General features: G+C 43.5%; 1 protein-coding gene across 11 annotated transcripts; it reads left to right on the top strand.

The window, feature by feature from the left end:
• Positions 1 to 1,962: 1,962 nt before the first annotated feature.
• On the top strand, positions 1,963 to 22,985 carry LOC119539477 (patr class I histocompatibility antigen, A-5 alpha chain-like). 11 transcript variants are annotated; one of them, XM_037843093.1, is made up of 9 exons: positions 1,964 to 2,117; positions 3,644 to 3,780; positions 4,429 to 4,513; positions 4,616 to 4,873; positions 8,638 to 8,934; positions 10,633 to 10,908; positions 11,536 to 11,811; positions 11,934 to 12,050; positions 22,716 to 22,985. In XM_037843093.1, exons 4-9 carry the CDS (start codon positions 4,813 to 4,815, stop codon positions 22,724 to 22,726), a joined length of 1,038 nt encoding a protein of 345 aa, XP_037699021.1. In that variant the 5' UTR covers positions 1,964 to 2,117; positions 3,644 to 3,780; positions 4,429 to 4,513; positions 4,616 to 4,812; the 3' UTR covers positions 22,727 to 22,985. The 11 variants fall into 11 exon arrangements, with proteins under 11 accessions (XP_037699022.1, XP_037699021.1, XP_037699020.1 ...); XM_037843092.1 differs by lacking the exon at positions 22,716 to 22,985 and adding an exon at positions 16,248 to 16,496; XM_037843087.1 differs by lacking the exon at positions 22,716 to 22,985 and having other exon boundaries at positions 1,965 to 2,117; positions 11,934 to 12,333.
• The last annotated feature ends 941 nt before the right edge of the window (positions 22,986 to 23,926 follow it).

Below are 23,926 nucleotides of genomic sequence, written 5' to 3' on the forward strand. Positions count from 1 at the left end.
TTAAAACCTCTAGGAAATTTTCATGTTAGTTATTGTAGTCTTCAATTCCAGTATTTCTGTTTGGTTACTTATTAAAATTTTGATCTCTTCATTGAGATTCTCATATTGTTCCTTCATTGTTTTCCTGATATCCTTTAGTTCTTTCTCCATGTTTTCTTTATATCTTTGAGCATATTGAGGATCACTTTTTAAAAGTCTTTGTCTGGAACTTCCAAGTCTGATTCTCTTCACTGATGGTTTCTGGATTTTTATTTTTTCCCTTTGGATGTGCCATCATTACTAAGTCTTTGTTTGTCTTACAATCCTTTGTTTCACACTGTACATTTTAATAGTTTAATGTGTTAACTCTAAGCTGTCTGTTCCTTAAGTTTGTATCTAGATAATGATATGACACACATTTCCTTGAGTGCTAGGAGCTAACAAAAACAAACAAATCAAAGCAAAACCACCTTTTACAGTCTTTGCAAGTTGGTTGTGCTTTGGCTGGTGGTCTCTTTCAGAGCTTAGCCTTCCTATCAAGAAGATGAATCCAAGGGGAATGCAAAGTATAGAGTCCTCTCTGCCTTGTCTGACTCTGAATAGAGACTGCTTCTTGTTCTGGGCTTGTGCTTGCTTGTGGCCTTAGGAATTCCTCAATTTACAGGTATTTGAATGCCCTCTCTACTCTCCATAAAATAGACTTTCACCCCTCCCGGGTGCTCTATTGCATGACTTAATGCAGATAATCAATCCTCTGCCCCAGGTTTCTTCGACTTAAGTATTTATTTAACTGCTCTATCTGTTTGCAAAATGCTTCTCTGCCTTCAGAATAATTTCTGGAGGGTGAGCACAATATAGTTTTCCTGGTTCAGTCTTTTAGGTTTCCATCTGCTAGACTGACACTGACATACAGGCTCCCCAGTAAGAGTATAGGGGTTACTCTTTTCCCTGTGGAACAGAGATAGGGACCCACATGGAAGTACAGACTAGCTCCACACTGTGTGGGAGTAGGGATGGGGGGAGGAGGGTGGAGGGGGGCTTGTAGGGATGCCACGTACTTTACCTGCTGTTTTCCAAGCTGTGTTTTCTTGATTCAGCACCCTCCCAGTTACAGCAATACTTGAACTGTTTTCCAGAATTTTGTGGAAGATGACTCTGCCAATTTTTGCTAGCTGTTCAGACATTGTATGGGTAGACAGAACCCTGGAGCATCTTATACCACCATCTTGGTCAACTAGAAGTTGTGAATTGTTTTTTTTTAACCAGTAGACTAACAAGTGATTGCCTTGCATTTCCATGATTGTTACAAAGGATTGTGACCTCTATCTTGCAAATAACTTTTGATTGCTCACTTTGATAAAATAAGCAGTCATATTGAGAGGCCCATGTGGCTAGGAACTGAGAGCAGCCTTTAGGAGCTAAGGGCAGCCTCTAGTCAATAGTCAGCAAGAAACTGAAGCCTTGAGCACTACAACCAGAAGGAACTAAAGTCTGCTAATAACCATGAGAGCTTAGAGGCAGATCCTTCCTAGTCAAACTTTGAGATTAAGACTCCAGACCTGGCTGACACCTGGCTTGGAGGCTGTGGGACTCTGAAACAAAGACTCTGCTAAATCATTGCCATACTCCTGATCTACAGAAACTGTGAGAAAATAAATGTTAAGTTGTGTTAAGGTGCCAAAGTGTGGTATTATTGTTACACAGCAATTCGAGCTAATACAAAGATCAACATCTACAGACTCAATGTAATCCCTATCAAAATCCTTGCTGGGATTTTGCAGAAATTGATAAGCTGATTGTAAATTTACCTTGAAGTAAAGGTAAAAAGGACTCAGAATAGCTTAAAACAATCTTGAACAAGGAAAACAACATTGGAGAACTTCTTGCACCTGGCTTTCAAGATATTAACAACTATAGTGGTTCTGGCAGGAAGTGAAGTTTTCTCTCTGACTCAGTAGTTGGCTTTCTGCTGTGGACCAAATGCGTCTTTGTTCTTTCCGCTTTCCTGACTGAGGCTGCATGTAGCTGGTTGTGTTTATACTGGGTTCCTCTGAGTGGCCTTGCACCTGATAAGAAGTGGAGATGAGGGCTCTCCTCCTTCTGCTGCTGTTAGAGAATTCCCAAGGACATCCTTGCCAGTGAGTATGCCCATTGGCATAGGGTAGGGTGGATGTGTGATGATCCGGGAGACGCAGGGTCAAGAGATTAGAGAGATCAGAGAGAGGAAAAATGGGAGAATTCCTGAGTTCCAGTCTCCTTTCCCTCCTAACTTGATCTTCGTCCCCTGGAAAACATTATTTCACTCTCTGAGCATTAATTTTTTCTGTAACGTTGGGACGGTATTACAAAGTTTCTACAGGCTAGGTGGGAAAATGCATGTGAGGCTACAGACCACCTGGCAGGCTTTGTGTACATTAATGTCTTTCCTTAAAGTTTGGATAATGAGAGTTTTATTTATTTATTTTTTACTGGAGGGCATTTGCATTACAATGACATCCCCAAACACACATACTAAATGTAGAACCAGAGCCAAGAGTAGATGCTAGATTTCTGAGTATTAATCCCAGGATTTTTTCTGTGAAAACCCTGTTCTTCCCAAATTGTATCTTCTACATATATATGAATTCATGAATGTAAAGTCCTTAGAACAGTGCCTGACACCTAGTGAGAGCTCAATAACTATGAGCCTTCTGAATAACCCAAGACCAAAGAGGTTGAGAAAAATTTTGTTATCTTCTCACATTCTGTTCTTTTATCTGGAAAGCTCCCTTACTTTAGCTAATTTGTTGGCTCAGGGTAAACATCTCGCCTCAGGTTTGTGTCTTCAGGAACTCCCCTGCCATCCCCCACCACCTCAGCCACTATCCTGGGCCCCTGTGACTTCATGGCACCGGCCACCTAGGTATCTGTCTCTTGGCAAACCCCACTAGTACCACCACTAAGTCTTTGAAATCCTTGAGAGAGGCAGGAACTATTTCTCTAACCTGACTTTTGCATGAAGTAGGTCCTCTATAAATGAAAATTCAGTTTACCCCTCATAGGAGGGCTAAGAGCTCATATCTGTGATCCAGACTTTCCAGAGGGCTCTGTTTTCTTGCCTTTCCTCTTGCTTTTATCTTTACTAATTTTCCATAGAGCAGGACAAAACGAGCCAGCTTCTGGTTGTGCCTTCAGCCTCCTACAAGCGATTGCGGGGGGACTCCAATTAGGCAAAAGAGAGACCGGGGATCGAAAAGGGGAGGTTTTTGTTTTACCATCCTCCCCACAGCTCCAACAAGCCCCTGTGGCGGTCTGAGCCCGGCTCCCTTGATCTCTAAGGCCAGGGAGATGATGAGCTTTCAACCTAGAGACCCTGGCTTCTCAGACACACTCCAGAGAAAATTCTCAGCGGCACTCGGCATGCAGAGGGAGCCTTCCCTCCCTATCCTGGAACCCCTATCTTAAGGTTGCTGTAGCTGTGAAGGATGAACCTTACTTTTAAGACCCTGTTTGGCTGTGAAAACTGCGTGAGAGAACCGGATGCAGCAGCTTCTCACGCTTGGGTTACTGTGGGACGGGTTGTGGGTCCAGGACCCCGCCCCAGATCGCCCGCCCATCCCCCGCCCTCCCCGATCCCGCCAGATGGCGTGAGGGTTGGATCCAGTTTCTTCCCTCGAATCACCAGGTAAACAAAGCAAACGAATTCCTCTCATCCGCGAGGTCTGACTGCGGACAGGGTGGAAAATGTAAGCCACCCAGAAGGATGTGTGAAGGCGGCAGCAGGGAGCGGAGGTGCCTGGGTTGCCCCTCGGACCTTCCAAGGTAACCAGGTCATACAGCCGGCCACACCTGCATATGTAAATGTTCAAGCTCTACAGTAATTAAATGTATGCAAATGATAGTTACTTTTGTAGATAAAAAATTATAAAAACTCGAGGAAAATAAACTGTATGCAAATGGTAGTTACTTTTGTAGATAAAAAATTATAAAAACTCAATTGAGGAAAATATAATGAGAAAATATTGGGCGGGCCTTGTTCCTGGCACGCACCCGCGTGCCTGTGCTTCCGGGGACCGCTGTGTACTCCCTTGGACGTCAGTTCTCACGCCCTCACCGGCTTCTCCCACTTTCTGGGGATGCGAGGTAAATCCCCTTCACCGATTCCTCATTCTGAATTTCACTGTTATTCAAACAAGGCCTCTACTGACCTCTTTTTAATTGAAACATTTTAAATGAAAGAGAAAGCATTCTACAAAATCTGGAAATTGGAGGGAAAAATCGCTGAAATTCAGAACAGCAAAACACAACCTTATTTATTGCCAGTCTCCTGCCCCTCCCTTATGTAATGTTTTTAAAAATAGCAGCCATCTCAGTTTTAACAAAATGATTTTTCTCCACTTCATATATATGGTTATGTTTTTCCAAGTTGCTAATCATCCTTTTAACAGTTCTATGGTTTTTCACGTGTAGATTTAATATTATCCGCATTTGTGTGTGGAGGAGACTGAGGCTCTGAGGCTGAGAGACTTGTCCAGGGTCAAAAGCCCATAAGGAGGTAGGTCTGTCCCACCAACAACTGGGCTGCTGGCTGTCTTGGTGCTGTGGGCATGAGGGACAGGGGAGACTTTTCTGCTCTCCTGGAACTTTTCATCTCCAGAAATCAACTCCAATTGAACTTTTCTGGACAGCGTTTATGCAATGCCTAACTCTAACTGGACACACCCGATTTCCCTATCTGTCATTTCAAGCTCAGCTTCAGTTTCTATTCTTCAGAGAAGCCTCCCACAGGTTCTGTAAAGAGCAAATGTGAGTCAAGCTCTTGGGCTGTCTGCTCGACTCCCGTGTGTCTAGGCGATGGTGTGGGCCCTTCTCTTCTTCCACGTGTTCCTGAGCCTCCCACAGGAGACCCGAGCCCGTGAGTGAGATCCTGGGGGCGGTGTGGCTGGGGAAGAGTTGTAGGAGAAACCCAACTGGGGAGCAGCTCAGGGGCAACTTTCTAAATTCTTGTTGTGGGGTGGGGTGGTCACTGGCCCTGCTTACCATGGGGTAGCCTCTGGAAAGAAGGGCATGTGGAACAGACAAAAAGGAAGCTGGTTGATCTCCTAACCCAGACAGAAGTCCTGAGTTTTATACCCTGCTCTGTTCGTAATAGATGTTTCTAGTCTCTAAAAGCCAGGAGAAAAGAGAGGTTTGTTGAATATTTGGAAGGGCAGAGCCAGTGGTCTCCGAGGTTTTAAAAGCGTGCATCCTTACTATTTAAGCTGTATGTTTATTTATAAAGAATATAAATGTTCTACTGTACTAATACTTATGCCCATTATAAAATGTTTACAAAAATAGAAATTAAAAAAGATATGATAATGATAAAACAAAATATTTTAAATAAAATAACTTATTTGTTAGAAATAAAAATAATATTTCTGCCCTCACAAAATTGTTAATTGTAATATTTTCAAGTGAGGGCAATGTGATTGAATATGCTTAATTATTTTTGAAAATTCTGCTTTAACAATTTGTGAGACAGCCATTTGACAGTATGGTTCCAAGCTCAGCTCATTTTGATCATTGGTTTTACCAGTGATCAGAACTGAAAGAGATAACACACTCACACACACAAATCACACACTCAAATGGAAGAAGTGCATTACTGATGCACTCATTAAAACATGATTTATTCAGGACAGTCCCATTTCCAAATTCTGTAAAGGCGTTTTTCCCCCAGCTGCTATTTTCGCTCTTCCCTTATGCAAATGAATGAGACATCATCCTCTCAGGCCTCCAGGTCTGTTCAGCAGCTGTTTTCAAACTCCAGAGTCTAGAGAGGCACCAGGAAGGTGCAGGACAGGATCATGACTCAATTGCTGTGGGACATGTTTCCCTGCCAGCCAGAAACAACCTGATGGAAAGTGAAACAAGCTTGTGACATTCATATCTGGCAGCAGGAGAGTTTTGGGGGCTTCCTACCCACTCAGAAGTAGGGATTTTTTAGAATCTCACCTAATTGGGAGCAAAAGAGATAAGTTCCAGGTAAAGCTTTGCTACTAAGTCTCAGTTTTCTCATCTCTAGCATGGAGTTAAAATGCCCAGCTCACACTATCCTTAGAAGAATTAAAATAAAGCAAGGAAACAAAAGCATAGGCCACAAAGCAAGTGCTCCCTCACAGTGATGATAATTTTTAGGAAACAATTTTTTTCTCTGTCTAAACATAAAATGTTCCAGTGAGGCAGCTTAATGGGAGAATTGTATGAACTATTCCATATTTGTACATTTTTCATCCAGTGGAAGGGACCAAGTTGCCCAGGATCTGGTGGCTAGAGTCAGCCTTAGGAAGAATGGAGAACAAACTGGAGCTTGTCTTCAGCATCTTCTTGTGCCCTTGTCTTTTTCTTTCCACATTCATACTCTGGAATCCCATGTGTCTGAGCATCTAGCAGCCTCCCTCCATGGAACCCCTGCTGAGGACCAGGACCATGGTGGGGAGAGGGCAGAGAACAGACAGAAGGACCTCTGTTTGCATGGCTACTGTCCGAGCCCTCAGGAATGACTTCTTGACTTGACTCAGCAGGGGCTAATTTATGGGGTCCAGCACTGGGTGTGGGCAGGGTGAGAGGAATTTGTGCATCCAAGAGTGAGTCCAGGTCAAAGGGCAGAAGTGGTGAGGTGGGTGTGGGGTCCTCAGGAAAGCTGCCTTTCTGCTGCTGTCAGTGGCCTTGGCTGGAGGATGCACCATGGAAATGCAAAGAGGGGATGGAAGGAAGGTGTCAAAATATTTGGTAACAAGTGAAAAAAAAATGGGCACAGCATCAACATACACCTACCATGTATTAATATATTACCTAAACACCTATCATATATTCAGAACTACAAATCAGCTTAAAAAGGAAAATAACCCTGTTAAAAGCATATAACATATATGAATAAGTAATTTGCAGAGGAATAAGTTCAACTGGCCATTAAACTTAAGAAAATATTTTCAACCTTGCCAATTAAAAAATTTTAATAATTTTTACCTCTCTGGTTGGTGGGTATAAACTGATGACCTTTTTGGAGAACAATTTGGTAATATCTATTAAAATTTAAAATGTTCATAACCTTTGATGCAGTATTTGCACTTATATTAGGAATTATACAGCCAGTCCTTCTCATGTCCAAAGAAATAAGAATATTTATTGAGGCATCACACATTACTACTTACATCTAGTAAGTAGAAATAATTGGGGAAAAGTACTGCAATAGTTAAATAAGATAAGCTACATAAATACAGTGAAATACCATACCAATTTAAAAAAGAGATAGATCTATATACTGACATGGAAAGATGTCCACATGATAAAAACAAAATTTGTAGAATGGTATGAATTAAATGAGTCATTTTTTTCAAACCTTCCCCTCTAACCAACTTTGTGGGTGTATGAATAGAAAAAAAAAAGGGAAATGCAGAATATACAGTTAACAATGGTTGCTCTCACATGCAATTATGGGACAATTTTACTTTCTATGTTATATAGTTGCTGTGTGTGAATTGATGTTCCTAGCATCTTTCATTTATTCATCTTTCTCTAGTGTGTGTGTGTGTGTGTGTGTGTGTGTGTGTGTAAGGTAGTGCCATAGGCACTAAGAATATAGTGGCCAACAAGAAAGAAAACTTGCTGTTTTGTGGAATTTACTGGCAGGCAGACAGTGAATAAGTAATCTCAAGATGTTCATTAGGCACAGGGGCATACAAGCAGGAGAAACTAACCTTGGCAGGGGTGAGGGGTGGGGTGAGAAAGCAACATTTTAGGAGAGACTTGAAAGGGACAGGACCAGAGGTTGTGGTAGATGGATGAGGTGGAGATTCTAGTCTGAGAGGGCAATAGGGATCAAAAGTTGTGGGATAGAAAGGATATGTTTAAGGAAGAGAAAAAAAGATCAGTGTGGCTGGAACAAGATCTGCAGGCTGTTCCTTCTATGCAGGTGCCCCTGCCGGGTCCCCCTGCCCTTTCCCCTCCATGCTTATCACAGGAATCACTGGAGGAGTCCAAAAGCCCTGGAATTACAGCCTGTTAGAAAAGGTAGAGCCCTGAGCCTTCTTGCCTAAGGGTTTGTTCTAGAGATAAAGAAGCTGCAGCCCATAGAAGAACAATTCATCCCCAGGAAACAGAGGGCTGTGGCAGGGTTAGGACTTCCTGACTCAGGCCAGTGCGTCTGCCACAGTGACCCCAAATGTGATCTGGGGAAGGGGACATTAAAGGAGAGAGAAGGAATGGTCAGGGGCTGAGATGCTCCGACACTCTAGCAGGGACCTGGGGGAGAGTCATATTTCCTCAATCCAAGCCATGGGACTATCCCTAAAACTCCTCCGTGACTCCAGATCCACTTCCTCCAGCCCTGTTGAAGAACAACTTCTTCAGGGGGAATTTTCTTATTTAGACTTTGTACTAAAATTTGGTTTTGGTTTCTCTGAATTCTCAGTGCACACTCTCTGTGGGACTTGAATTTACTTATGTTGGTGGACTGTGGATTGTTCTGCAACTGTCTTCCCATTATTTTATGATGAGTGCTCTGTCTTTCCTACACACACACACACACACACACACACACACACACACACACACACACACACACACACACACTGGGTCCTCACTCAATACATGCTGTTACCTTACCCTGACCCACTGTCTCTGTCTCTCTGTCAGGATTGCACTCTCTGCAGTATTTCTACATGGCTGTGTCTGAACCAAGCCCAGGAGTCCCTGCATTTACCGCCTTTGGCTTCGTGAATGATCAGCCCTTCATCCGCTATGACAGTGAGGAGAGGAAGGCAAAGTCTTGCGTTCACTGGTTGATGGAGGAGCCAGATTACTTTGATGATGAGACCAAGATTTTCACAAGTCGAATGAAGATTTTCTACTTAAACCTGAGAAATGTGCAGCGATACTACAATCAAACCACAGATCTTGGTCTAAGCAAAAAGAATCCACAAAAGCAAGCAGGTAAGTGCCAGTGAGAAAAAAGTGGGAAGCAGTACTCAGCACCCAACCCAATCCCCAAGGGACAGAGGGCCTCAAGAAGTATTTCCTACAGGATCTGTCTGGGGGCAGGCAGCTGTCAGCTGAGAATGAGAGTTCCTGCAGTCTGGTCACGGGCGGGTGGGGGTGGGGGTGAGGAGGTGGAGGCATGGCTAGGGTTTGTTTATCATTAATTCATTCAATATTTAGGAGTCCCATTGGGTCATAGATGTAGGCCTAGCGTATATCTTTTGGGTATTGGAGGTGGGGAACTGGAAAAGTACAACCAATATTTGTCCTCAGAGAGTTTACAGTTTATATGGGGAGGCACACATACTTCTGTGAAGAATTTATTGACCCTATGAAACATATTAAGAGATATCAAAGGCCAGTAACTTCATAAATTCCAGATGAAAAGCAGAGAAAATAGTTTATAGAAGTTTATAGGCAAGAGATCCAGTGGTAAGGGAGAGTTTCATGAATAATGGAACTTTGGATAGAACCTGATGGATGTGTATGGTGTATGATAGGGTCAATGAAGAGAATAAAAAGAAGATGATGCAGGCAGGCAGCAGTTAGGGTGTAGAAGGGTGTGGGGTGGAATTGGGAAATGTGGGGTCAGGGGACAGATAGTATATTAATAATTTTTATTAAATGTCTCCTGAGTATATGGCATTATTGGAACCAGTTTGTGAAGGACCTTGAATATCAAATTAAGACATAAGCTAGTAGCCACTCAGATTTTTAACAGTTTATCCTTAATGAATTATGTATTCAATGAAGGTTTGCCAGATAATTATGTTACAGGTTCTGACAGTCTCTGCCTTCAGAGGGCTCACAGCATAAGAGGAGAGAAACCAACACACAGTGAAGTTTGATATAGTGTGTAATGTTAGATTAGGAGTTTGAGCAGGGGGACTGTGGAAACTCAGAGAAGAAAATGATTAATCCAGGCACGAGCAATCTTAAAGTTATTTATATTTGACTTTGAAATTCATTAGAGAATTTTTTTCAGCAAAGTTTTGTGCTGGCTAATGTTATTTATTTGCTTACTCTGGTACCTCAAGGAAAACTGTTCTGAGCACTGTATTCTCTTTTTTATAATCATATTTTTTTATTGTGGAATATAACATATATATATGGAAGTGATAACTTTCCAAGTGCAATTTATCAAGTAGTTAGAGAGCAAAGTTCTAAGAATGTTATGGATTACAGTTCCACAGTTTCAATTATTTCCTTATAAAATATAACATATAACTGCATTCTCTCTTATGTTATGCTATGTACTGTGATTCAGTTTTCAGGAGCTCGTGCTTAGAATGTGAGACTGTTAGCATGTGGGGTCACAGTATAAACTTCCATTTATACAAGATAAAAAGAGAACCATGGAGGTTGAATGACTTGTCCAAGATGATAGTTGATGGCAAAGTCCAAGTCTGTAACTCCCCATCCAGTGCTTTTACAATAAGTCCAAGAACCGAACGTAGACAACTCCCCACCCCAGAGCTGACAGCAGCAAGTAAAGGAGACAGAAGCAGGGACCAAAATAGTTTGGAGTGTGAATGTCTCCTAAGGGGAAGCTAAGATATAAGGTGGGGTGGGGGGAGGAGGGACCATTGATGGAGACCTTGGAGGCAGGCTCTGACCTTGCTGACAGTGCCTGGTCTTCGGTGGGCTGGGCAGGCCCCCACATCCTCCAGTTCACCTACGGCTGTGAGCTCCGTGAGGATGGTGGGACCACGGGGCATTGGCAGTATGGCTACGATGGTGACGACTATCTGAGCTTGCACATGGACCCTCTGCAATACACGGCGGCCTCATTCATTGCCCAATATACCAAGCAAAAATGGGAGGCCAATGGGAACTTCATACAGAGAGACAAGACCTATCTGGAGAAGGAATGCATCCTGTGGCTGCAGAGATACTTGGAGTTTGGAGCGGAAACCTTGAACCGCATTGGTAATGACCTCCCACACCCATTCGCCCAGCCCACCCTCAAGCCCCCTGCTTGGGCCTGTTCTCTCTCCAGAGTGGTGGGAGATGTAGGATATCTAGTGTAGGATAGGTGGGGCCAAGGTGCTAAGGACAGATTCCACATAAGCAAGAGATATGGGTTTGTGGAGGTCGCCTATGTTGAGTCTTCTGGGCAATGCTATCCAACCCAGGCTTCTTAGGCCCTCCCTGTGGTAAAAACAACTCTCAGGAAGCCACTGGGCATGTTCCTAGGCCATCTGGAGGTTTTTCACACTTCTGGCCCTTTCCTACTAGATATAGGGCAAATGTGAGTGCCTATAAATTTAATTTATCTAGAAACATTGACCAATGGCTTGATAAGGGGTGAAGAGTATTTGTAGAGGCTTTTACTCCAGAGGAGGCTATTTAGACTGGGCGCCAAGGCCCTTTTCCAGGTTCCCTGCTTTGGTTGGTGCTGGCTTCCCTCTGTGTCTTCCCTAGAATGTTCTCTGCCTTACTTTGGTTGGCAGCCATCTCCTCAGCCAAAAGAACAGGAATTAGAAGTCTTGGTTTTTGGCATAGATGCTACTCAACAAACCCTTGCCTGAGCCCTCCCTGCTTTATCTACCACAGAGCCTCCCAGAACACATGTGACCCACCACCCCATCTCTGGCCGTGAGGTCATGCTGAGGTGCTGGGCACTGGGCTTCTACCCAGCGGAGATCACGCTGACCTGGCAGCGGGACGGGGAGGACCAGACCCAGGACATGGAGTCTGTGGAGACCAGACCTGCAGGGGATGGAACCTTCCAGAAGTGGGCAGCTGTGGTGGTGCCCTCTGGAGAGGAGCAGAGATACACATGCCATGTGCAGCATGAGGGGCTGTCTGAGTCCCTCACCCTGAGATGGGGTAAGGAGGGGGTGAGGGTGGGGCCTCTTCTCAGGGAGAGCAGGAGCCCTTCTGAGCTCCTCCAGCAGGGTCAGGGCTGAGGCCTGGGTGTCAGGGCCCCTGACCTTCCCTTCCCTCCTCAGAGCCACCTTCCCAGCCCATGATCCTCAGTGTTCTGATTCTCTTTGGAACTCTGGTCCCTGGAGTTTTGATCTTTGGAGCTCTGGTTGCAGTTGTGAATGGAAGGAAGAAGAGCACAGGTGGGTTTCCTCATTCTGACCTCAGGGTATCTGTGCTGATTTGAATGTATTATGTCCCCCAAAACGCCATTGTCTTTGATGTAATCTTGCGTGGGCAGATTAGATTGTAATTCTTTGAGTGTTTCCATGGAGACGCACCCCATCCAATCGTGGTTAATGACTTTGGTTGGATAATTTCCATGGAGATGTTGGTCCACCCATTCAGGGTGGGTCTGCATTAAATTACTGGAGCACTGTATAAGCTCAGACAGAAGGAGCAAGCTTTCTACAGCCAAGAGGGACACTTTGAAGAACGCACTGGAACTGAGAGAGGAGCTTCAGCTTACAGACACATTTTGGAGACAGCCTTTGAAAGCAGACACCAGCCTTGTGCCTTCCCAGCTAACAGAGGTTTTCCGGACACCATTGGCCATCCTCCAGTGAAGGTACCCGATTGCTGATATGTTACCTTGGACACTTTATGGCCTTCAGACTGTAACTGTGTAACAAAATAAACCCCCTTTTATAAAAGCCAATCCATTTCTGGTGTTTTGCATTGTGGCAGCATTAGCAAACTATAACAGATTTTGGTACCAGAGATGTGGGGTGCTGCTGAATTTGCAAATACCAAACATGTTGGAACGACTTTTTGAATGGATAAGGGGAAGATTCTGGAAGAATTGTGAGGAGCTTGGAGAGAAAAGGCCTAAACTGCTTGGAAGAGACTGTTTGTGGAAATATGGACTTGAAAGATACTTCTGATGAGGCCTTGAGCAGAAATGATGAATGTGTTGTTGCAAACTGGAAGGAAGGCAATCCTTGTTTTAAAGTGGCAGAGAATTTGGCAAAATTGAGTCCTGGTGTTGGATGGAAGGCAGAATTTGAAAGTGATGACCTGGAATATTTAGCTGATGAAATCTCCAAGCAAAATATAGAAGTAGTAGCCTGGCTTCTACTTGCAGCTTATAGTAAAATGTGACAGGACAGAGATAAACTTAGAACTGAACTCTTGGGTTCAAAGAAACTAGAAACTGATGGTTTGGAAAATTCCAGACTTCCGGGGAGTGGAATTCCAGAAGCTATAGGCCAATATGAGGACTTTTTTTTTTAGATTTTTTTTAATTCATGTTTATTGAGATATATTCACATACCATGCAGTCATACAAAGCTTACATTCACTTGTTCACAGTACCATTATATAGTTGTGCGTTCATCTCCAAAATTAATTTTTGAACATTTTCATTACCACACACACAAAAATAATAAGAATAAAAATTAAAGTGAAAAATAACAATTAAAGTAAAAAAGAACACTGGGTGCCTTTTTTTTTTTTTTTTTTTTTTCCCCCATTTTTCTACTCATCCATCCATACACTGAACAAAGGGGAGTGTGGTCCACAGGCTTTCCCAATCACATTGTCACCCCTCATAAGCTACATCTAACTTGAGGATTTAACCAAATTTGGAACCCAACCACTATTTCAGTACAAGCCAAGATTGGAGACGGAGTTATCCAGAAAGGATTTGTGGAAAGTCCTATTGTCTGATGGCTTTGACCCTTGTGTGCTTCATGCGAAGCCAACAATTTTTGTGAGGTCTTTATAGTCAGAGACGCTGCCAGTCTGGACTGGAAGAGACAGACAAAGAACAAATTGAAGGAAAAATTTCTTCAAAGACAGAGCCATGGAGGTTGAGGTCTGGAGTCAAGAGGTCTCAGGCTGGGAGAGCGGAGCACCCCACAGGCATGGAAAGGGTGTTTGCCCTGGAGGTTGAGGGCGGACCTTCTGCCTCCATGCTCAGGAAATGTTCTGCAACCCCAATCCCCAAAGAGGGTGGAGCATATTCCCAGGGAATTGGGGAGAGCCTGGGTGCCACCACACTGTTCTGAAGGGGTTGAATGTGTGCCCCGGAGATGGAAGGGAATCTGGGTGCTGCCCTGATGTTTGAGGAGGGTGGGGCCAAGAAGGTAGTCTCCCCAATGTGTGGATATGTTGGAGCACTCACCCCAGCATTTGGAGAGGAAAGGGCTGCTGCAAAGGCCCTTAAGACGGGTTAGACTCCCGCTCTCTCAAGCCCCAAGGATGCAACGTCATTCTGTTAATGACTCTCAAACTTTGAAATCTAATAGAGTTTGTCCTGCAGGTTTTAGGAACTGTTTTGGTCCTGTTAACCCTGTTTTCCTTACTGTTTCTCCTTATGGGAATGGGAATGTTTATCCTATGAATGTCCCTCTTTTGTATATTGGAAGCACATAACTCGTTCTGAGTTCACAGATCCACAGCTAAAGGAGAATTATGCCTTAGGACCGACCACTCCTATAATTGGTTTTGATGAGATCTTGTACTTAATTATTGTTACTGAAATGATTTAAGTTTCTGTGATATTGTTGTGGGATGAATGTATTTTGTATATGGAAAAATAATACCAGTTTGGGGTCCAGGGAGTGGAATGTGCCAGTTTGAATGTATTATGTCCCTCAAAACGCCATCATCTTTGATGTAATCTTGTGTGGGCAGATGTATCAGTGTTGATTAGATTGTAATTCTTTGAGTGTTTCCATGGAGATGCGCCCCACCCAACTCTGGGTAATGACTTTGGTTGGATAATTTCCATGGAGGTGTTTCCCCTCCCATTCAGGGTGGGTCTGAATTAAATTACTGGAGCACTATATAAGCTCAGACAGAAGGAGCGAGCTTGCTGCAGTCAAGAGGGACACTTTGAAGAATGCACTGGAACTGAGAGAGGAGCTTCAGCTTACAGAGACATTTTGGAGACAGCCTTTGAAAGCAGATACCGTCCACGTGCCTTCCCGGCTAACAGAAGTTTTTCCGGACACCACTGGCCATCCTCCAGTGAAGGTACCCGATTGCTGATGTGTTACCTTGGACACTTTATGGCCTTAAGACTGTAACTGTGTAACCAAATAAACCCCCTTTTATAAAAGCCAATCCATTTCTGATGTTTTGCATAACGGCAGCATCAGCAAACTAAGACAGTATCTCACTCCAAAGGGTTGAATTGCAACTCTTGCTCCACTGGAACCAATAGGGAGACACTCTTGTGCAGCAAATCCTGGGAGGGAGCCCCTGGCCGGCTTGAGGGCAGACCAAAGAAGCTGCAGATGAGGTGGGAGGCTGGAGGCCTGCTGGACCTCAAGACTCCAATACCACAGGGCAGACCTGTGGCCTTTGGCCTCCAGGATCTTGAACTAAGGTCATATTTCCCCTGCTTTTCTTAGGAGTGTTCTGAGAGCAGGGCCACATGAGGCCCAGAAAGTATCAGAATGCTTGGGAATTGGGTCTCTTAATTGCGGAACAAAAATTCCCAGGTCCTTCTCTCAGTTTGCTAAATTTCTCATTAGAGAGTAAGTGGAAGTAAACCAGGTCCACAAACTGAGTTAGCAAATATAAAGGGAGTTGTAATTTGCACGTGTGTCTGTCTCTGTGTGCATATATGAGCATGCACGGGGGTGTGTTTGTGTTCAAAAGTTTCCTTATTCTTTGTTCTACCTTGAGATTTTACTGGTTGTTCCCTCCCCCCACACACTCCTTCCTATGGGTTGTAAGGGACAGAACAGTTCTCTGTTTGCAGGCAAGTACATGGAGGGTTCAGGATGTTGAGTGGTGGCAGAGAACCAGTCCTCATCACACTTAGGATAAGAAAACAGGAGTTATATGGATAGGCCCCTCCCTTCCTGGGATTCTGCCTTAATGAAAGTGTTGGGTACTGTTCTAAGGGCTTTATATGAATTAAATCATTTAAATCTCACAAGAACCCTATGAGAGGAGATAGTTATCAAGCCCATTTTACAGACAAGGAAACTGAGGCTCCAGAAAGTTAAGTGCCTGTCAATTGGCTGAACTGAGACTCTAAGGAAACAGTCTAACTCCTGAGCCCACAGTAAACTGCTCCATTCTATTGACTCCCATACCATGTCCACTTGCTCCCTAGGGGTACCCTCCTCCTGAGGCTCTGACCAACTTCCCTTTTTTCTCCAGGTACTAAGATTGGCCAGGAGTCTGCCACATTTCTCACAGTTCCTAAAAGTGAGCCCATGGGGCTTGAAGTGACAAAACAGTTGCTTTACCTTTGGGGAGAAGGGAGGGTCCCATCTAGTCTGTTTGCATTTGGGGGTGTGAGGTGGGCTATCTGGAATGCTGAAGGGGTCAAGCCCAGCAGTGGCCAGGCTGAGTTTACTCATCACTGTTTCATTTCACAGCCCAAGAACACAGAACCGCGTGAGCCTGAGAGACACAAGGGTGTTTGCTCATCTCCTTTGAGTTCCTGCAGGCTCCTGACTCCTCTTCTTCTGTCACGGCCCGAGAGGGTTTTTTTACCCATTCCAATGGATATGAGAGCATAAGGCAGGGAGCGCAATGTAGGGTTGTGCAATGTGATTGTAATCCACAAGGAATCCTCCCCTCCTTGAATACAGGAATTAACAGAAGGGGAATAGAGTAGAAGATCATCAACATATTGGAGCAGAATTGCTTGAGAAAAGGAAATGTTTGCAGGATCTTGTTTTAAAATTTGGAGAAACAAGAAAGACTCAGTGTACTTTTGGGAAAGTCAAGTCCAGGTGTACTGCTGATTATCCCAAGTGAATGCAAAGAGGTATTGACTCTCAGATGGAACTTTTACAGAAAAGAAAGCGCTACAGAGGGGAGGATTATAGAGATAACAGTATCTCAGGGAGTCTCAGGGAGGAGGTAGTTTCAGGTATCGATTACAGTTAGCATCTGATATTACAAGGAGAATAGGTCAAACCTCAGTTGTCCTATGTCAAGCAAACTGCTGTGTGCATTTTCAAGACACTTGGGGGCCAGGGGCTCCCACATCTTCCAGCTGACTTTCTGGTAACTCTTCAGCCTTCAGTGTAAAACTTGAGGAGAGGTTTACTACACCACTGCTCATGCACACTTACAACGCCCTGCCTGCTGCTCCCTCTTGGGATCTCTGGAGCAGGGATGGTGTGAAAGGAAAGCCGAGAGGGACCAAAAAATCCTCACCCACAAAGAATCCATCGAACACCCCACCTCCCCCCATGAGAGGAAAATACCCCTCCACCATTTAATCCTGATTTCTGAGCATGACGGTGCTCCAGGGATATTAGCATATTTATGGCCACCACCATTTCATCCACCCCTCTCGGGCTTATCCCAATAACTACTTCTCATAGTCCTCTTCCGTTCTCATTGACTCTGGGGCTACTCTATATGTCTTAAACCCCACTTTATTACCCTAAAAGCCTCCCTGGAGTACCAAAGTTTACACTGTTGGGGGGATTGCTAACTGTCCCTTTTCTGCCCCCTTTCTAGACTGCTCCCTTTTGTGCCCAGGGGTCTTGCTGGAACTCACCCCTTCCTCCTTTCCTCCCACTTATCTCCTGGGGCAAAATTTCCTTTCAAAGTTTCCTGCCTCTCTCGACTTTCAGACAAAGGGACGAATTTCACTAAGTCACAAGCTCCCCCCAAGCCTTGTCTTGCCCTCTAATTTGCACAGTTTTAAATGTCCCATTCGTTCCCACCAACCCCCTTACATCTGCTCCCTGCACCTTTTGGGCTACTGATTTCATGGACATTGGCCATGTCCTTAGTGCCAATTGTTATTCCAGTAAAGCACTCTGTTTTCTTTCCCTCTCTTCCCCAATACCCTCTAAGCCCAGCAGCAACCGAAAAAGCTAGACCCATATTCCAATTTTTTTTTTTACAATTTTTAAATTGTGAAATATAACATACATACAGAAAGTGATAACTTTCAAGGTCATCCAATCCATTATTCCTTGCACCAGCCCATGTAATACCCCCATCTTCTCAGTGCGGAAACCAAACAAAAGGTGGATGATAGCTTGTGCTTGATGCTATTGTTGTACTTAAAATTCCAACTCCCCATTGTTCCTAATCCACATATGCTCCTTAACCCAGTCACCCCCCAAGTCAAATTCTTTACTGGTGTAGACCTCTGTAGCACTTTCTTTTCTGTAAAAGTTCCATCTGAGAGTCAATACCTCTTTGCATTCACTTGGGATAAGCAGCAGTACACCTGGACTGTACTTCCCCAAAAGTACACTGAGTCTTTCTTGTTTCTCCAAATTTTAAAACAAGACCTTGCAAACATTTCCTTTTCTCAAGCAACTCTGCTCCAATATGTTGATGATCTTCTACTCTATTCCCCTTCTGTTAATTCCTGTATTCAAGACTCCTTAACACTCCTTAACACTTCAGCATCAAAAGAGCACAAACGCCTCAAAAGAAAAACTTCAGTTTGCCCAGCCATCAGTTAAGTTCCTCGGTCGTATGGTCTCCTCTCAAGGGCTGTCACTAGATCACTCCTGTCTCGAAGCCATTCTCAGTTTCCCCAGACCCAGCACCAAACAACAGCTCCACACATTTCTCAGACTTGCTGTGTACTGCCGCTTGTGGATCCCCTCTTTCTCCTCCACTGCTCGACTTCTCTACAATCTCCTCAAAATCTCCCAACCTGAACCCTTCTTACTCTCTGGCTCTGCCCTCTCAGCATTCCAATCTCTCCCACAAGCGCTGCTAAAACCCCCTTCCCTAAGGCTACCTAATTACTCTCTCCCCTATCAACTTTTTTTAAATACAGTTTAATTGACATATATTCACACACCCTACAGTCATCCACAGTGTCACCAGAATCAATTTTTGAACCCTTTCCTCACTCCAAAGTAAAAATAAAAGCAAAAAAGAACACCTGAATCTTTCCATCCCATCTGTGCCAGTTTGGATGTATTATGTCCCCCAGAAAAAGCCATATTCTTTGATGCAATCTTGTGGGGCAGACGTTTTAGTTCTGATTAGATTGGAATCCTTTGAGTGTTTCCATGGAGATGTGACCCACCCAATTGTAGGTGATAACTCTGATGAGATAATTTCCATGGAGGCATGGCCCCACCCATTCAGCATGGGCCTTGATTACTGGGGCACTATATAAGCTCAGACAGAAGGAGCAAGCTTGCCACAGCCAAGAGGGACACTCTGAAGAATGCCCAGGAGCTGAGAGAGGAGGTGCAGATGAGAGACAGTTGGAAGATGGCCATTGAAAGCAGACTCTTGCTCTGGAGAAGCTAAGAGAGGACAAATGCCCCAAATGCAACTGAGAGTGACACTTTGAAAAGGAGCTGCAGCCTAGAGAGGGACATCTAGAACTTGGAGCAGACTCCAGCCATGTGCCTTCCCAGCTAACAGATTTTCCAGACATCATTGGCCATCCCCCAGTGAAGGTACCCAATTGTTGATGCATTACCTTGGACATTTTATGGCCTTAAGACTGTAACTGTGTAATCAAATAAACCCCTCTTTATAAAAGCCAATCCATTTCTGGTGTTTTGCATTCTGGTAGCATTAGCAAACTAGAACACCCTCTATCCCACCCTATTCTTCATCTAATTTTTGTCCCCATTTTTCCACTCATCTGTCCACACACTGGATAAAGGGAGTGCGAGCCACAAGGTTTTCACAGTCACACTGTGCAAGCTACATAGTTATGCAATCGTCTTCAAGAATCAAGGTCACTGGGTTGCAGTTCTACAGCTTCAGGTATTTCCCTCTAGCCATTCCAACACACCAAAAACTAAAAGGTGATTGCACATAAGAATACCCTCCAGAGTGACCTCTCAACTCCATTTGAAATCTCTTAGCCACTGGAGCCTTATTTTGTTTCATCTCTCTTTCCCCTTTTGGTCAAGATGATTTTCTCAGTCCCACAGTGCTGGGTCCAGGCTCATCCCCAGGAGTCACTTCCTGCATTGCCAGAGGGATTCACCCCCCTGGGAGTCATGTCCCATGTGGGGGGAGGGCAGTGAGTTCACCTGCCGAGTGGACTTAGAGAGAGAGGGGGCCACATCTGAACAACAAAGAGGTTCTCTGGGGGGGATTCTTAGGCACAATTATAGGTGGGCTTAGCCTCTTCTTTGGAGCAAAACAAGCCTCACAAGGGAAAGCCCCCAGATCGAGGGCTCAGCCCACCAAATTGGCAGCCCTTCCCCTTTCAACTTTTTGTGGACGAAAAAGGAGGGAATGCAGGTGGGGTGCTAACCCATGTTGCAGCACAGAACCTCTACTGAGGAATCTGAAAATGAAGACTGCTGACTCCTTCTCTCTATGTAGGGATCAGACAGCTGTGGAGCCTTGCTGCTCTCATATAACACCTGATACCTTCTGCTCTGATAGTGAGAAGCCAGGTATTCCATCTGATATTGAAGCTTACCTAACAGAACATTTACCCTAAAATATTTGTGTACAGTTTCCAAATGACAGAAAGTGGAAAGGCCTTACTATAATTACTGGACAGATGATTCATATCCTTCAAGTCCTGTATTAGAAAAATTGTAACTGAAGGAGAAGCTAAGCAGACTCAAGCAAGAAAAAGAAAAGTGAGAGACAGTCATGCAGAGCCTGGTAAAAGCTATGAATATATATTTTTTAAATGCAGAAAGCCTTTCCAACCTTCTTAGATATCGATAATATGTAACCATCTTGTCCTCTGTGTAAAAAGAAAATAGTATGGGGCTATAGCTGTTACATCAATCATAAATAAGTCATAAGTAATGTAACAAGGCTGAATATAGTGTTGATCAAATGTATGTTTATCAACATGATGTGATGGTTAAACTAAATAATGAAATAAGAAATTTAATAAGTTAGTTAAAAAGTAGTTTTATTTTTAATTTTTAGTTTTAATATAAGTAAAAGTTGTGTTATGTAATGCTTACATAAGTCATGGCTCAATTAGTAGAAATATTTTCAATAAAGTTTTGCGGACATTCAAAGTTAAGTTTGAATGTCTGATAATGCTGTGAATACCCTCCTTTGTTTTTGACTGAACTTAGATTCAACAGCTTGTCAAGCATAAAAATAAAGTATGACTCAAACAATTAAGGTTGAAGTCTTGGTCAAAAATTCCCCTGACTGAAAGTATAAAAATAAAGTATGACTTAGTTGAAGGCAATCTCAATCAAAGACTGTATAAATACTCTAACTTAGACTAGAGGGAAACACTTATCTTCCATCCAGCTTTAACTGGAGGGGCTGGAATTCCAAGGCTTGGTAATGTATCCATTTATTATTACTTTGTAAACCTGTTCCTTTTACCTTAAGTGCTCCTTCAGTAAATGTATATACATATATATAAATGTAATCCTTGTCTTGAGTGCTCTGTACTTTAAAACCATTGTCTACCCAATACTCTTACTTGAGTGGGAAGTTGCTTGAAGCCCAAGCTTACTGAGTCATGAACAGATAAGGTTTAGACCTTTTCTAAAGGTGATCACTAGTTTGAGTCATAAGGAGATGAATCCATGACCCCAGAAGCAGCTGATCATTACTGCCCCATTGGCTATTACAGCCAGACTTTGGAGGCAGTGACTCAGGGTCTTCCCTCTTGCCTACATGCAGTTATATCCACTGCAACTTTGACTCAAGCAGTTTCCGAGGTAACTCGAGACTTGGTTCTCACAATCTTTGCGCCTCACGCTGTGGAAACCTTGCCAAACAGTCACCACACCAACATTTCTCTGCCAGCTGTGCATCGCACCTTCAAGGAGTGTTAAAGCCGCACCCAACAACCTTCCTCCCTGAATCTGTTGACAGTAATGAACCTGATGACTGTCTCCTTCTTCTTGACCCTGTTCTCAGGCCAAGACAAAATTTAAGTGAAACCCCACTAGAAACCCGACTATGTCTGCTTTACTGATGACTCTTTTTACCATGATGAGCACGGGGACTTAATTTCAGGGTATGGAATAACAACCTCCTCTGAAACTGTCGAGCATGGGCTGCTGCCAGATGCCTTCTCAGCAAGCAGGCAGAGCTTGCTGCCATAGCCTGGGCATGCGAACTGGCCCAGGGAAAAGCTGTCACCATTTACACTGTAGCTGTTCTGCCTTTGGGATTGCCCTTGATTTCAGGATGCTCTGGAAACACTGCAGCTTCCTCACCTCCTCAGGGCAACCAATTAAAAATAAAGTCTGGGTAAGCAGACTCCCAGACAGCCTTCTGCTCCCCAAAGCCATTGCCATTGTCAAAACTGCAGGAAAAAGAATAGGTTCAGAAGAAGCACAGGAGATGCATTAGCAGATTCTGTATCCCACCCCACTAAGGAGCTGCTATGTTTCTTAGTAAGAAACTACACTCCATTCAAGTTCTTCAGGTGCCAGAAATCATTCCTCACAGGTCCTCTTTAGAGGATTTCATATAAGCCCAACAAACTATGGTCACCCTTGACACTGGAAAACTTAAAAAACAGAGTGGGCATCAAGACTCCAAATCTGGATTATGGGTTGAACAAAATGGCCTCCTTGTTCTCCCTGATGTTGTATTCCTTACTCTCACTGCTGATCATGTTAATCATCATCCTACTTCTTGAACCTGTCTTTACCAGCATCATCACGAACTTTGTTGTGCAACACCTAAAGTATCCCCCATAGCTTTAGGGTACCAGCCTATAAAATCACAAATCAATTGTAGTTGGTCTTTGGGAGTCCAAGACTCCCTTAACCAAAGGAGAGAAAGTGAAAATGGAATGGTTAATAGCTTCACTAATCATCTTGATCTGCTTGATCTTCCTTTTTATCCAGGGAACTACAAAGAAGAAACAGAGAACAACTGAGTCAGGCTGACTTACCCACAATCATTCACAGCACTAACTATGACCTTTGTCCTTGCAGAGAAAAAATGAGTCATTTTGACACCAACAAGTCTACTTATCTTCACTAGATGGCCCTGTTCCTACAGAGACATCCTGCCTGTCCACGTTGAAAAATTAATGAAACATAGCCCAAGAACACCCTGCCTCAGGCAACTCATGTAACTAATTCTACCTTGCTCGCCCCACAATGGAGCTCCCCCTCCCTTTGTTCCTAGCAGCCATATATATTCTGCTTGCCCAAGACTTTCCTTTTGAGCAGTAACTTATTTTCACTGTTCTGCATTAATGCTCCTTTAGTTCAATAAACTTCTTCTATACTTTGGTTTTCAGAGTCTGTTTCCAGCAAAACACCTTCATCCTGGGCTGTCAGGAGCAGTGGGAGCTCCCAGCCACTGCTGGGGAAGGCATGTGGATTGGGGCCATCACCTGGGAGGACACTTTGACATTAACTAATAAACTGAACATGTGCAAACCCTATGACCCATAAACACTATCACTAGGTGTAAAGAAAAACTTGTTTACATGCCCTAGGAATCATAGGTAAAAATGTTCACAGCTGTATTGAATAGGTTGTTTGCGGACAACACAAATGTCCATCAGCAATAGGATGGATAAATAAATTACAGAATACTATGCATCACTGAAAATGAAATACAAGTTAATCTGAAAATATAATTTTGCATGAAAACATCAAGGGCAGAAGAATAGGTAAATATTGTTATTCCTTTTATATACATTTAAAATAAATAGTCAACATCAACAATATATTATTAAGGGATGCATACATGGTGAGTAAAACCATAAATAATAAAAAAATATTAAAAGAAAATTCTGGAAAGTAATTAGTTCTGGGGGAAGGGACAGGGAAGGGCACAAAGAGGGCATATATGGTATCAATTTATATTCTGTTCTTATGGATGGTGGGTGTATGATCATTTTTAAGAGTTCTTAAACTCACTATATGTTTTGTACACTCTTTTGAATGTATGATATACCACCCCCCACCCTCAAATATCTAAGTGCATGGGAAAAAACAGATTAAATGGAGGGAGAATGTGGTATGACCGTATTCGTATAATTTATGTATGAAAAAGGGATAGGACTCAGTAATTTAATTGAATGTGAGACCTATTTTAAGCACTTACTATTTTGCTAGGCATGGTAACCACAGGCATAGCACTTCCTCTTCACCAGGGAGGATAGATTCCTTCTGAAGCAGCCAGTCGAGGC

The sequence above is a fragment of the Choloepus didactylus genome, chromosome 7 (genome assembly GCF_015220235.1).
Source record: "Choloepus didactylus isolate mChoDid1 chromosome 7, mChoDid1.pri, whole genome shotgun sequence".
Lineage (NCBI taxonomy): Eukaryota > Metazoa > Chordata > Mammalia > Pilosa > Megalonychidae > Choloepus > Choloepus didactylus.